Source organism: Taudactylus pleione, unplaced genomic scaffold (genome assembly GCF_031769625.1).
Source record: "Taudactylus pleione unplaced genomic scaffold, aTauple2 ptg001138l, whole genome shotgun sequence".
NCBI classification, from domain to species: Eukaryota; Metazoa; Chordata; class Amphibia; order Anura; family Myobatrachidae; genus Taudactylus; species Taudactylus pleione.
In genome coordinates, this window is record NW_028285539.1 from 81,746 (window position 1) to 94,663 (window position 12,918).

Here is a 12,918-nt window from a genome sequence, read left to right on the forward strand (position 1 = left end):
ACAGTGTGAAAGGGGTTTTACTGTGTTGGGCGGTGCCATATCACCGCACTCCATGCATCATTTAGTCACCGTAGCATTAAAGTGTAAACGGCCTGCCAGCAATGGCCATATTGGGTTCTGTCAGGTGACTGGCTGATCTCCCAGTGCAGAGCAGTCCTGATCTGCTCCACCTATAGACACAATACCCTGTTTAACCAGCTCTGGAGTTCAACCCATTGTCAGAACATTGTGTTTCCTTCTTGCGGATTGTTCAGAGCTCCAGTTGCATTCTGCACTGTTCTGTTCCTATTTACCCTACTGCGATCTCCTAGTACTGTGCACCATTCTGGGTTCTGTGTGTCTAGTTTCTGCAAGTACCTGGGTTTCTGTCTTCACAACCTGTCCCCGATGCTTCAGTAATTGCACCAGCGGTCCTAGGGTCTTTCATCTGCTGTGGGGTTTCTGCCCCTACTGCTTGAATAATCGCCTGTCCGTGGAGTTCGCCAGTTACGCACTATAAGGCTGGTTAATGACAGGTTTCCCTGTTCTGGGGGTCTTGTGGCTAGTGCTGGGTCTTTGTCTCGCAGGACCAGTTCCAGTGCTGTGGATTAGTGTGTGGGTTCCAGGTTTTGTCAGTTATTACAGATGAAAGTTCTGAATTTCCCATTCCTGGTTTTCAGTTGCTGAGTTAGGGGGAACTTAAAGCTTGGAGAGAGATAAAATTGGAGAAAAATAGCACCAACCAATCAGCTCCCAACTGTCATTTTTCAAACACAGCCTGTAAAGTGACAGTTTGGAGCTGATTGGTTGGTGCTACTTTTCTCCAATTTTATCTCTCTCCAAGCTTTATTAAATCTCCCCCTTAGTCTGGGTTCCTGGGCTGGGGTCAGGATGAGGTTCCAGTGCTGTGCAGCAGTGGTCAGCTGACAGTTTGTACTGTAGCTCGTCATTGATGATTTCTACTCTGAGTTACCGATTCCAGGCCCAGTACTATACTGTTCTGAGTTTCCGCAGGAGGGTTTCCCGAGTTCCCAGTAGTGGGTTCCAACTCTGTGGGCTTAGGGTCAGGTCGCAGGATTGAATTGGCCACAAACGGTTCAAGGTTTTCACATTGGCAAATACCAGTTCCGTATGCTGGCACAGCTCCTGGTCAAAGGATTCCTTTCAAAACCACTAGTGTTCTCTGGCTGTCAATACTCGCTCCATATTGCAAGTATCTGTCTCCCCCTTCCCCCCCCCCCCTCTCCCCAAAGTCTCCTCGCTTCAACTGTGTTGTAGTTATGCCCAATGGTCCTGAGACAGATCATGAGAACCCAACATTCGGGACACTCTGCATCTCTCCCTTCTGTACAAAATGCCTCCTTAATAATCCACTCCCCTCTCTTTAATACTCATTACCTTTTTTATTGTCTGTATACTGTGATAGTAGCCTCCTTAACCTGTCCGTCACAAAATACATTCACACACATCGTATAAATATATTTATCTTTCTATCCTTATTCTGCTTCAAATTGCTGGTGATATATAACCACATCCAAGTCCCACCCACATACATCTGATTTACAACAGTATAGAAATCCAGCTAACCTCATTAACATCACATGTCTCCCATCACCCTCTAAATAATAGGACCCCAAACAGTGCATGTTTTCCACGTCTCCTCACAGAATCACAACTGAAATAATGATCGCCACCTGTGGATTTTGGTCAGGGAGTTATGAATACACCTGTGCACCTGCTCGGTGACCTGGAAAACGGGACCTGTGAGGACAGAGTTTGAGAACCACTGCTCTAAATTAATTGCATTTGCCTTATGGAATGCACGCTCAGTTTGTAACAAATTAACATCCATCCATCCATGACCTCTTTATCTCAAACAATCTAAACCTTCTGCCAATACCAGAAACATGATCAGACACTTTCACATGGTCTCTGCTTCACCCACACCTCCTGGCCTGGGAACAGCAAAGGAGATGGGGTTGGAATATTACTGTCCCAATATTGCACATTCACAGTTGTATCACAGGTTCTGTTGCTCACATTTACTACTTCTGCAGTACATTCTAACAGGATTTTCAGCCCATTTTCTCTGCATGTTGCTATTATCTATCGTCCACCTGGACAGCACCAGCAATTTCTTGAACATTTTTCTGCCTGGCTTCCTGATTTCTTATCCTGATCTCCCCATCATCATCATTGGTGAATTTTAATATTGATAGTCCACAATATATATGTGTCTCCAAACTACTCTCTAACCTCCACTCTCAGCCTCGTGGGCTGACTCATATACTAATTGGGATGGCCATTTCCTTGATCTTGTATTCACTAGACTTTGCTCAGTTATTAAAGCCATTAACACTCCTTTTTTTTTATTTTTATTTTTTTAAACAATTTTTTGTGCATTTTTTTCGTTCTTGTAAACAAAAAGAGGGGGGGGGGGGTACAGAAATAAAAAAGGGAAAAAAGTACAGGGGGGGTGGGGAACAGGCAAATAGCTTACAAAAAGATCAAGACAACATATTAAATACAAAATATCATCAGAATCAGTGTATGACAGACACAGGCAGTAGGGAACATTCTACATCTTTAACTCTTTAATGGCCAAAATCAGACACAATGTGCATTAGCAGAAAGGGCTGGACCCACCGAGGTGTACTCATGCCAGCTGAACCACTTTATCATCGGCAGGTTAGCAGAAGGGGAGTAGGGGCAATTTTAAGTTTTCATCAGAAAACTGTAATTTATTTTGGACTTAACTAAAGAAAGGGGAGGAGGTTTGTCCTGCTTCCAGAACTGAGCAATGGCTGCCCTGGTGGCAATAAGAACATGACTGATAAAATATCTATGATATACTGGGACTTCATCCTGAAATATATGTAAGAGGGCAGTGGAAGATGACAAAGACAGTCACAACCCAATAACCTCCAAAATCAGATCTTCTACCTCCAACCAGAGAGGCCGTATAGCTGGGCAATTCCAAAAAATATGATTAACACTCCTTTTCCTCTTTTTTTATTTTTGCATTCTGCAAAATACACATTACATTATAATATACATTGATAGTTTTTTTTCTAGCTCCATTAACATACATATTCATATATAATATACATACATATGTGTATACATTTTGTTTTTACATACATATAACAACATTTCTTATCACATTTCTTAATTGTCTCTTATCTCTTAACATTTTCCATAATCCTACTCATATGCTTGTTCCCAAAATTATCTGATGTGTTGGCAATCCCATATACAATGATATATATCTGCATCTGCGGAACCACATTTATAACAATTAGAATTCTCAGACTGCCCTATTAGACATTTAGGGCCTGATTCAGACCCACTCGCAAGCGGCTGTCCGCTCGCAAGTGGGTCGATGTTGTGCACTGCGCATGCGCACGACGGCGGGAGCTCCGTCGTGCGCATGCGCCAGACGCGATGAGCGAAGGACTTTCCTTCGCTCGTTGTGTCTGATCAAAGGGGGCGTGCTGTCGATGTTGATTGACAGCACGCCTCCTTTGGTGGGTGTGCCGGGGGGCGTGCCTCCCTGACGGGGGCATTCCCAAGGGAACGCCTACCGTCAGAAGCCGGCCGACTGACATCACTAGTGATGTCAGTGGGAGTGATTTTGGCTCTGATAGAGCCAAAATCACTCCGGGCCTTGTGGTTGAAAAACTCAACCGCAGGCTCCGGCTCGCAGTGGCGATGGTCAAGACCATCGCGGCCATCAAACTGCACGCTCGTATAGGCTGTGGGTGGTGACCCACAGCTATACGAGCGTCCAGGAGGATGCTCCATAATTATGGAGGGCGGCCCTCATTCAGAGCGTGCGCTCTGCTCAGAGCGTACGGCTCTGAATGAAGGCCTTAATTCTAGGTGTACAATAAGCTCTATGTAAGATCTTGTAGTTCATCTCTGCATAGGAAGTTGATATTAAAATTTTATTCATACACTTGATAGATCTTACCATTGTTAATAGCTCTATGTTAGGGAAATTTTCTGTCCATTTCACTTATCCACCTGTAATTTTGTTGAAGTTAATCATGGGCCTTATAAATGTATACATGTTAGAGGATGAAAAAGCCTCTATAGGTCGAGGTCCAGTCATATTATCTAACTTATGTTTTTCTATATCAGTCAATGATCTTAATATCTTCTGCAAATATCTTTGAATCTGTAGATATGAACATTAAGCCTTTCCCTTTTTTTAGATCACAACCATATCACCTACGCACTCTCCTCATGACTTCAAGCTCACTGTTACTTAAGTCTACAAACCCTCCTCAATCCCACAGAAATAATAAATATATACATTTTTATTATCTTTATACCTCTCTGCAACAGCTGCTCTCACCAATTTCTACATTAACTTTTCCTGAGATTGCTGTACCACACCTTAATCAAACTCTAGACATAGCCCTCAAAGTGGTTCTAAAGTAGAACGTCAGTGGTGTAAATATCGTACTCTGAGTGACTTCCCTTATATATAATACTATCTACCACTCCCATAGAAAGGCTCTGGACACTGCCAAACAACTATATATGCAATGTCTCATCTCTGCTCAATCTTCTAACCACAAGCAACTTTTTACTACATTTAAATTGATTCTCACCCCTCCCACACCCAATCCACCTGCTACTATCAGTGTCCAAGCTCTCACTTTCTATTTCAAGGACTAGATTAATAACATCTGAAATAAAATATGCTCTCAGCCAGCAATCTGCTCAAGTTCTTCCCTGAACCTTCTGGCAGCTTCTCTTCATTAGATCCCTCAAACGAAGATGAAGTGTCTACTTTCTTTCATCCTCCTACTCTACTACCTCTCTTCTTGATCCTATACCTTTACAAATCAGCAGAGCTGTCTTCTGTGCTCATCCTAACCTTGACTACAATTTGTTCTCTCTCTCTCTCTCTCTCTCTCTCTCTCTCTCTCTCTCTATCTCTCTCTTTCTCTCTCCTTGCAGTGATTAGTTCTGTTCTGAAAAAAACAACACAATTTTGACCTTAGCTCTCTCTCTCAAATTACCATCCCAGCACCAATGCCCCTCTGAGCTCCTTGCGAGACTTGCCTACATCCGCCTCACACATTACTCAATTGTTATTCTTCTGGATCTCTCTTCTGCATGTGACACTGCTGATCATTCTCTTCTGATACAAACACTACAATCCCAAGGTATTCAGGACACAGTGTTTGTCTCTCTGAATCCACCTCCTCTTCGCTTCCTCTATCAGTTGGAGTATCACAATGTTCAGTCTTAGGTCCTCTGGTTTTCTCAATCTATACCATGTCTCTTGGAAAACTTATCAGCTCTTTCAGTATTATCTGTATGCGGGTGATATTCAAATCTGTCTATCCTCTCCAGATTTCCCACCACCTCTGTTGGCCTGTGTTACTGAATGGCTTTTCAGCCATTCCATCTCGACATCTCAAACTTAATCTTTCCAAAACAGAATTATTAATATTTCCACCGCCCAATAGTAGTTACCTACCTGATATCTCTAGTACTGTTGACAACACAACATTCAACCCTACCCCTCAAGCTCGCTGGCTAGGTGTGATTCTTTGTTCCCCACATTCAATCTGTTTTCAAAACCTGTTAAAGGCAACTAAAAAACCATATCCAGAACTTGCCCATATCTTACACAAGACACTGCAAAAACTTTCATTCATGCACTCATTATCGCCTGCATTGATTATTGCAATAGTCTTCTTACTGGTCTCCGAAACAGACTTTCACCCCCACAAACCATTGAATGCAGCTGCGAGGCTGATCATCTTTGCAGACTGTTAATCTTCTGCGGCTCCTCTCTGTCAGCACCTCCATTGGTTACCTGTATTTCCCCAAATTAAATATAAAATACTTCTATTTTTACATAAGGCTATTCACCAAACTACACCAACATATATGTCTGTTCCTATCTCAAACTATCTCCCAACCCGACCTCTCTGCTCTGTGTCTCTCATCCACGCACATTGCCTGCTCGCATTCACAGTTACAGGACTTTTTTCGGCCTGCACCCACTCTGGCATGCCCTCCCCAAGCAAAATAATAATCTAACTGGACCACTATGCAATATGTAGCATTTATCCTTGTGTATCAATGCCTGTTTTCCTATAGATGGTAAGTTTGTGAGCAGGACCTTCTTACTTTTATGTCTGCCTGTAATTACCCAGTCTTGTTTTAATACTGTTTTGTTCACAATTATAAAGAGCAACAGAATATGCTGTAAATAAGTGATAATGATGATAATTATTATTATTCATGTGCATATATTCAAAAACATCCAGTATAGCCATTTTACAAGGGAGAGTGCTTTTACGAGACTATAGTCAAACTGATTCTAAGCTAAGGACACATCATATTGATGAAGGAAAAAAAGATGTATATACAGTGTCTATACATGGACAAGCTAGCCATAACAGCAGTAAGGTAGTGATACTGAAATGACTGCATAGATCACTGTTTAAAGGTGACTAATAAAGGTTATAATTTAATAAAGAGGAGAGATACTGTGCAGATTCTGTCTTATTTCCGATAGGTCATTATAAGAAACCTCTTTTCTGCAGTTGGGTATGTCAGGTCTGTACAAATAATAATACGATATGGTAGTGATTTAGGGAGCCGATAGGGCCTATTTATCAATGAGTTTTATCATACACAATGAGTTTTAAAACTCGTGTATGATAAATGGTGCTCAAGCTAATCAGCTCCCAACTGTCATTTTTCAAACAGATGACAGTTGGGAGCTGATTGGCTGGAGCACCATTATCATACGCAACAAGTTTTAAATCTCGTTGCGTATGATAAAACTCGTTGATAAACGGCCCCTATGTACTAAGCTTTGGAGAGAGATAAACTACCAACCAATCGGTTGGTAAAAACTGTCATTTTTCAAACCCAGCCTGCAAAGTGATAGGAGCTGATTGGTTGGTACTTTATTTCTCTCTCTCTCTCTCTCTCTCTCTCTCTCTCTCTCTCTCTCTCTCTCTCTCTCTCTCTCTCTCTCTCTCTCTCTCTCTCTCTCTCTCTCTCTCTCTCTCTCCATAGACCCCTTAATATATCAATAATAAAGTACAAATGTTGATAATGAGAAGTATATAATAGACCCTTTTAATTGTCTCTGTCCTATGTATGCTGTAGCTGAAGTGTGGCTGGTATGTATTTAGTGAAAATAAATCTATTTTTTCCTATATCTAATGTCACTACTCAATTTCTTTCACTTGACTAATGTTCTCTTAACTAGACTAAATAAACAATGTTCATTTATTATAGGGAGCATTCAATCGTAAGCTGCATTATGACTGGTCAAACTTCAACACGCTGCACCTGAGGATTCGTGGGGACGGGCGACCTTGGATGGTGAACATCCAGTCTGAGATGTACTTTTCTCTGTCATGGGACGACATGTACAATTATTTTGTATATACTCGTGGAGGTCCATACTGGCAGGATATTAAGGTAACATTGTGTAAGAACTGCTCTATATTTGTCTCTTTTGCAAAGTTGTGATGTAAACAAATAAAGCAGGTAAGGTCTACTGTAGTATACATTCTCTTTACCCGACCAGTACAGAAAATACACTGATTAAAGATACTATGAGACACTTTTAAAAGAAATATGGCAGTGCACAGTGAGCAACACATGAGTAATTTTTTTAATTAACTTTAGCAGCTATGACTGCTGGGAATGTGAGATAGCTCAGGTCATGACATTTACAGCATATCCTGCTCTGCTGTAGCAATTTTGCTTTATACATTGGCATGGCAGGCACAAAGGGGCTAGTTCTGAGTTGGGAGCAAAGCAAAAGAAAGCCATTAACTTTGCCCCTGGACATATTATTATGTTGCAATTTATTTTGCATGCAGGGTACATACTGGCCACTTCTGCATGTAGCCCACAAATGCAGCTTTATTTTTACACTCCAGTTTAGATCTGAGTTAGGACATGCCCCTCCCAAATCTAAATCTCTCTGCACATGTAACATCTCTCCCACCTGCAGTGCGAAATACAGTCATAAGGTTGACATTTACAATGTCAGCAATCTTAATGTTGACAGCTATGATGTCAACAGGCAACATGTCAACATCCTCAGAATGTCGACATGTTCACAATGTGGACACCTGGAATGTTAACATGAAATCCAAAAATCTCAGAATTCCGACATTAGGGTTAGGCTGCAGGATGGGAGGATTAGGCTTAGGCACTAGGAGGGATAGGGTTAGACTTAGGAGGGGTGGGTGTTGGGGTTAGGCATTGGGGGGTGATAGGGTTAAACTTAGGAGGGGTGGGGTGTTGGTGTTAGGCACTAGAGGTGATAGGGTTAGACTTAGGAAAGGTGGGTGTTGGGGTTAGGCACTAAGGGGGGATAGGGTTAGACTTAGGAAAGGTGGGTGTTGGTTAGGCACTAAGGGGTGGATAGGGTTAGACTTAGGAAAGGTGGGTGTTGGGTTTAGGCACTAAGGAGGGATAGGGTTAGATTTAGGAAAGGTGGGTGTTGGGGTTAGGCACTATGGGGGATAGGGTTAGATTCAGGAGAGGTGAGTGTTGGGGTTAGACATGGGAGATAGGGTTAGATTTAGGAGAGGTGGGTGTTGGGGTTAGGCACTATGGGGGATAGGGTTAGATTTAGGAGAGGTGGGTGTTGGGGTTAGGCACTATGGGGGGGGATAGGGTTAGATTCAGGAGAGGTGGGTGTTTGGGTTAGGCACTATGGGGGATAGGGTTAGATTCAGGAGAGGTGGGTGTTGGGGGTTAGGCACTATGGGGGATAGGGTTAGATTTAAGAGAGGTGGGTGTTGGGGTTAGGCACTATGGGGGATAGGGTTAGATTCAGGAGAGGTGGGTGTTGGGGTTAGGCACTATGGGGGGATAGGGTTAGATTCAGGAGAGGTGGGTGTTGGGGTTAGGCACTATGGGGGATAGGGTTAGATTCAGGAGAGGTGGGTGTTGGGGTTAGGCACTATGGGGGATAGGGTTAGATTCAGGAGAGGTGGGTGTTGGGGTTGGGCACTATGGGGGATAGGGTTAGATTCAGGAGAGGTGGGTGTTGGGGTTAGGCACTATGGGGGATAGGGTTAGATTCAGGAGAGGTGGGTGTTGGGGTTAGGCACTATGGGGGATAGGGTTAGATTCAGGAGAGGTGGGTGTTGTTGGGGTTAGGCACAAGGAGGGATAAAGTGGGTGTTGGGGATAGGGTAAGACATAGGAGGGGTGGGTGTGTTAGGGTTAGGCACTAGGGGGGATAGGGCTAGACTTAGGAAGGGTGAGTGTGAGGGTTAGGCAATAGAGGGAGGGTTAGGCTCAGGGATAGGGTAAGAATATTTACCCGAAGTACCGCTCCATCAGTGGTCTGTTGCGAAACTGCCCCACCCGTGTCCGCTGGGACCCGGAAGACACTGCTGGAGACAAAGCCGGATTTAGATCTCATGGGGCCCTAAGCAAGATACCGGTTTGGGGCCCCCCCTACCTCAATCAATCCTGTGCATATATTAATGTTGGTGTCCCTGGATCAAGCTACACAAATCATATTATATAGAGACGTCATAATATATATGTATATAAATGTGTGTGTATATACACACACACACACACACACACACACACACACACATATATATATACACTGTGTGTGTGTGTGTGTGTGTGTGTGTATATATGTGTATATATATATATATATATATATAGTGTGTATCTTGCACCAGTGGCACCTACTGCAATATATGAACAGTTATTAGTGTCACTAGATCACATATATATATATATATATATATATATGTGTGTGTGTGTGTTTATACACCTATGTACTGTCTGAACGAAGTGTGTATGTATGTGTATATATAAGGTGTGTGTGTATATATGTATATATATATTATACACATGATAGGTGAGACAGGAGGAAAGGGGGAAGAACGAACAGAGGTGGACAGTAGGAAAAGGGGAAGAACAGAGGGAGACGAGAGGAAAGGAAAGAACAGAGGGAGACGGGAGGAAAGGGATGAACAGAGGGAGACGGGAGGAAAGGGATGAACAGAGGGAGACGGGAGGAAAGGGAAGAACAGAGGGAGACGGGAGGAAAGGGAAGAACAGAGGGAGACGGGAGGAAAGGGAAGAACAGAGGGAGACGGGAGGAAAGGGAAGAACAGAGGGAGACGGGAGGAAAGGGAAGAACAGAGGGAGACGGGAGGAAAGGGAAGAACAGAGGGATACGGGAGGAAAGGGAAGAACAGAGGGAGACGGGAGGAAAGGGAAGAACAGAGGGAGACGGGAGGAAAGGGAAGAACAGAGGGAGACGGGAGGAAAGGGGGATATACAGAGGGAGACGGGAGGAAAGGGGGACAAACAGGGAGACGAGAGGAAAGGGGGACATACAGAGGGAGACTGTAGGAAAAGGGGAAGAACAGAGGGAGACTGTAGGAAAAGGGGAAGAACAGAGGGAGACGGGAGGAAAGGGGGACATACAGAGGGAGACGGGAGGAAAGGGGGACATACAGAGGGAGACGGGAGGAAAGGGGGACATACAGAGGGAGACGGGAGGAAAGGGGGACATACAGAGGGAGACGGGAGGAAATGGGGACATACAGGGGGAGACGGGAGGAAAGGGGGACATACAGAGGGAGACGGGAGGAAAGGGGGACAAACAGAGGGAGACGGGTGGAAAGGGGGACAAACAGAGGGAGACGGGTGGAAAGGGGGACAAACAGAGGGAGACGGGTGGAAAGGGGGACAAACAGAGGGAGACGGGAGGAAAGGGGGACATACAGAGGGAGACGGGAGGAAAGGGGGACTTACAGAGGGAGACGGGAGGAAAGGGGGACAAAGAGGGAGACGGGAGGAAAGGGGGACAAACAGAGGGAGACGGGAGGAAAGGGGGACAAACGACGGGAGGAAAGGGGGACAAACAGAGGGAGACGGGAGGAAAGGGGGACAAACAGAGGGAGACGGGAGGAAAGGGGGACAAACAGAGGGAGACGGGAGGAAAGGGGGACAAACAGAGGGAGACGGGAGGAAAGGGGGACAAACAGAGGGAGACGGGAGGAAAGGGGGACAAACAGAGGGAGACGGGAGAAGGTGGGAAAATAAAAATGAAAATAAACACCTACACAATAGCTAGTGACTCTGCAAACAAATACACATATATATATATATATACATAAGTCCACAAAGTGAAGGCACTACTCCTTGTTTCAATATTCTTATCACAAAATGTGTTTTATTCACCACCCAGTAAACACAACACCATTACTGGAGCATATTGTCCAAACCTTGTAAAATGCATGTAAAGCGGTTCATATAACAGTCAAAATACTTATGCAATCAATGTCTGTCGACTTCGGTCCACTTTAGGGCCGTTCTAGACTCACAAAGACTTGTCAACAATCCAGCGTGGTATACTGCTAAGGCGCAACAAACCCCCATATTAGCAGGACTTTTAAACTTTATCCTTGATCTAATCATCACACCTGTGTTTCCGGCTGGCGTGCGTTCCAGCCGTCTGCGCATGCGCATGTTTAATTCAGTCTCCCATGTCCGCTCCGTGCTCCCGCGAGACAACAAACCTCCAACCCACCTCGACGTCACACACTTCCATGTGACCATCAAAGCATACGGAGAGCTTGCCTGCGTCACTGCGTTACCATGGCAACGCAATATGTTAACTCATGCACTAGCATCACTGCGTTATTATAGCGACCCAATTTGTTAACCCATGCATTCGCGCACTTATTCATTTTATTAAATAAGGGAAATATGTTTATCAATCCATACGTACTTATATCGCTAATCCTTACTATTGGGGGGTTGTGCGCCCTACCTATAGTCCAAACTCTAGACAATATAATGTGAACTATATCACCTTATACATTTAATGCTATCACTAAATATATTAAAAAACATCTATTAAACATTAAAAAGATATATTCGTGCAAACCTATTAACCACTTTCTTTATATTACCTTAATTATACAAATAATTTATGCTTGAATCCTACAGACCCATGTTCACTTTAGGAACCATTATTAATTACTACATATATCAATGTGTTATAATCACATATCTCCACATTGGATCTGGATTAACAAGAAAAACAGACAGAGTATTTTTATAAGAAGCAACGGTAGTTAATGTTCTCATTCAATCCCCTAGGAGCAATCGTATTCAGATTAAAAATCCACCGTGCTTCTTTTTGCAACAAATATTTTTCACGGTCACCACCCCTTTCTAACACTGGGACATGATCAATTAACATGCTTGAATGCTACTATTCAAGAGAGGTCCAAATCTCAAACAGCTACTTATGCAACCAACAAAAAATTTCCACAAGAAAATGGAAGGCACATGGCTACAAAGGAAGAAATTGGGATGTTTTCGTTGCCTAGGCTGCACGACTTGCAGCAGTATGATCCCTGGCAAGGATTTTGCGCATCCACATACAGGAATTAGAATTGGGATCAAACATTGGCTAACATGTACATCCACCTTTGTTATCTACATCTTGATGTGCCCTTGTGGCCTTTATTACGTGGGAAAGACTGTAAGAACATTCCGTGAACGCATGGCAAATCATCGAATGTCAATTAGGCAGGCCATCAATGATGGTAGAAGCGATAAACCTGTAGCTCGTAATTTCATGCAAAAGGGACATCATGTATCGATGTTGAAAAGCATGTTAATTGATCATGTCCCAGTGTTAGAAAGGGGTGGTGACCGTGAAAAATATTTGTTGCAAAAAGAAGCACGGTGGATTTTTAATCTGAATACGATTGCTCCTAGGGGATTGAATGAGAACATTAACTACCGTTGCTTCTTATAAAAATACTCTGTCTGTTTTTCTTGTTAATCCAGATCCAATGTGGAGATATGTGATTATAACACATTGATATATGTAGTAATTAATAATGGTTCCTAAAGTGAACATGGGTCTGTAGGATTCAA

General features: G+C 43.4%; 1 protein-coding gene across 2 annotated transcripts in view; it reads left to right on the forward strand.

Moving 5' to 3' along the window:
- The window catches only part of LOC148453498 (complex I intermediate-associated protein 30, mitochondrial-like), a 43,918-nt gene that overhangs the window by 8,352 nt on the left and 22,648 nt on the right, over positions 1–12,918 (forward strand). For both annotated transcript variants that reach the window (XM_088462046.1, XM_088462047.1), the window contains exon 3: positions 7,261–7,446. In XM_088462046.1, the coding sequence (XP_088318172.1) occupies positions 7,261–7,446 (186 nt within the window). The remainder of the gene's footprint in view (positions 1–7,260; positions 7,447–12,918) is intronic.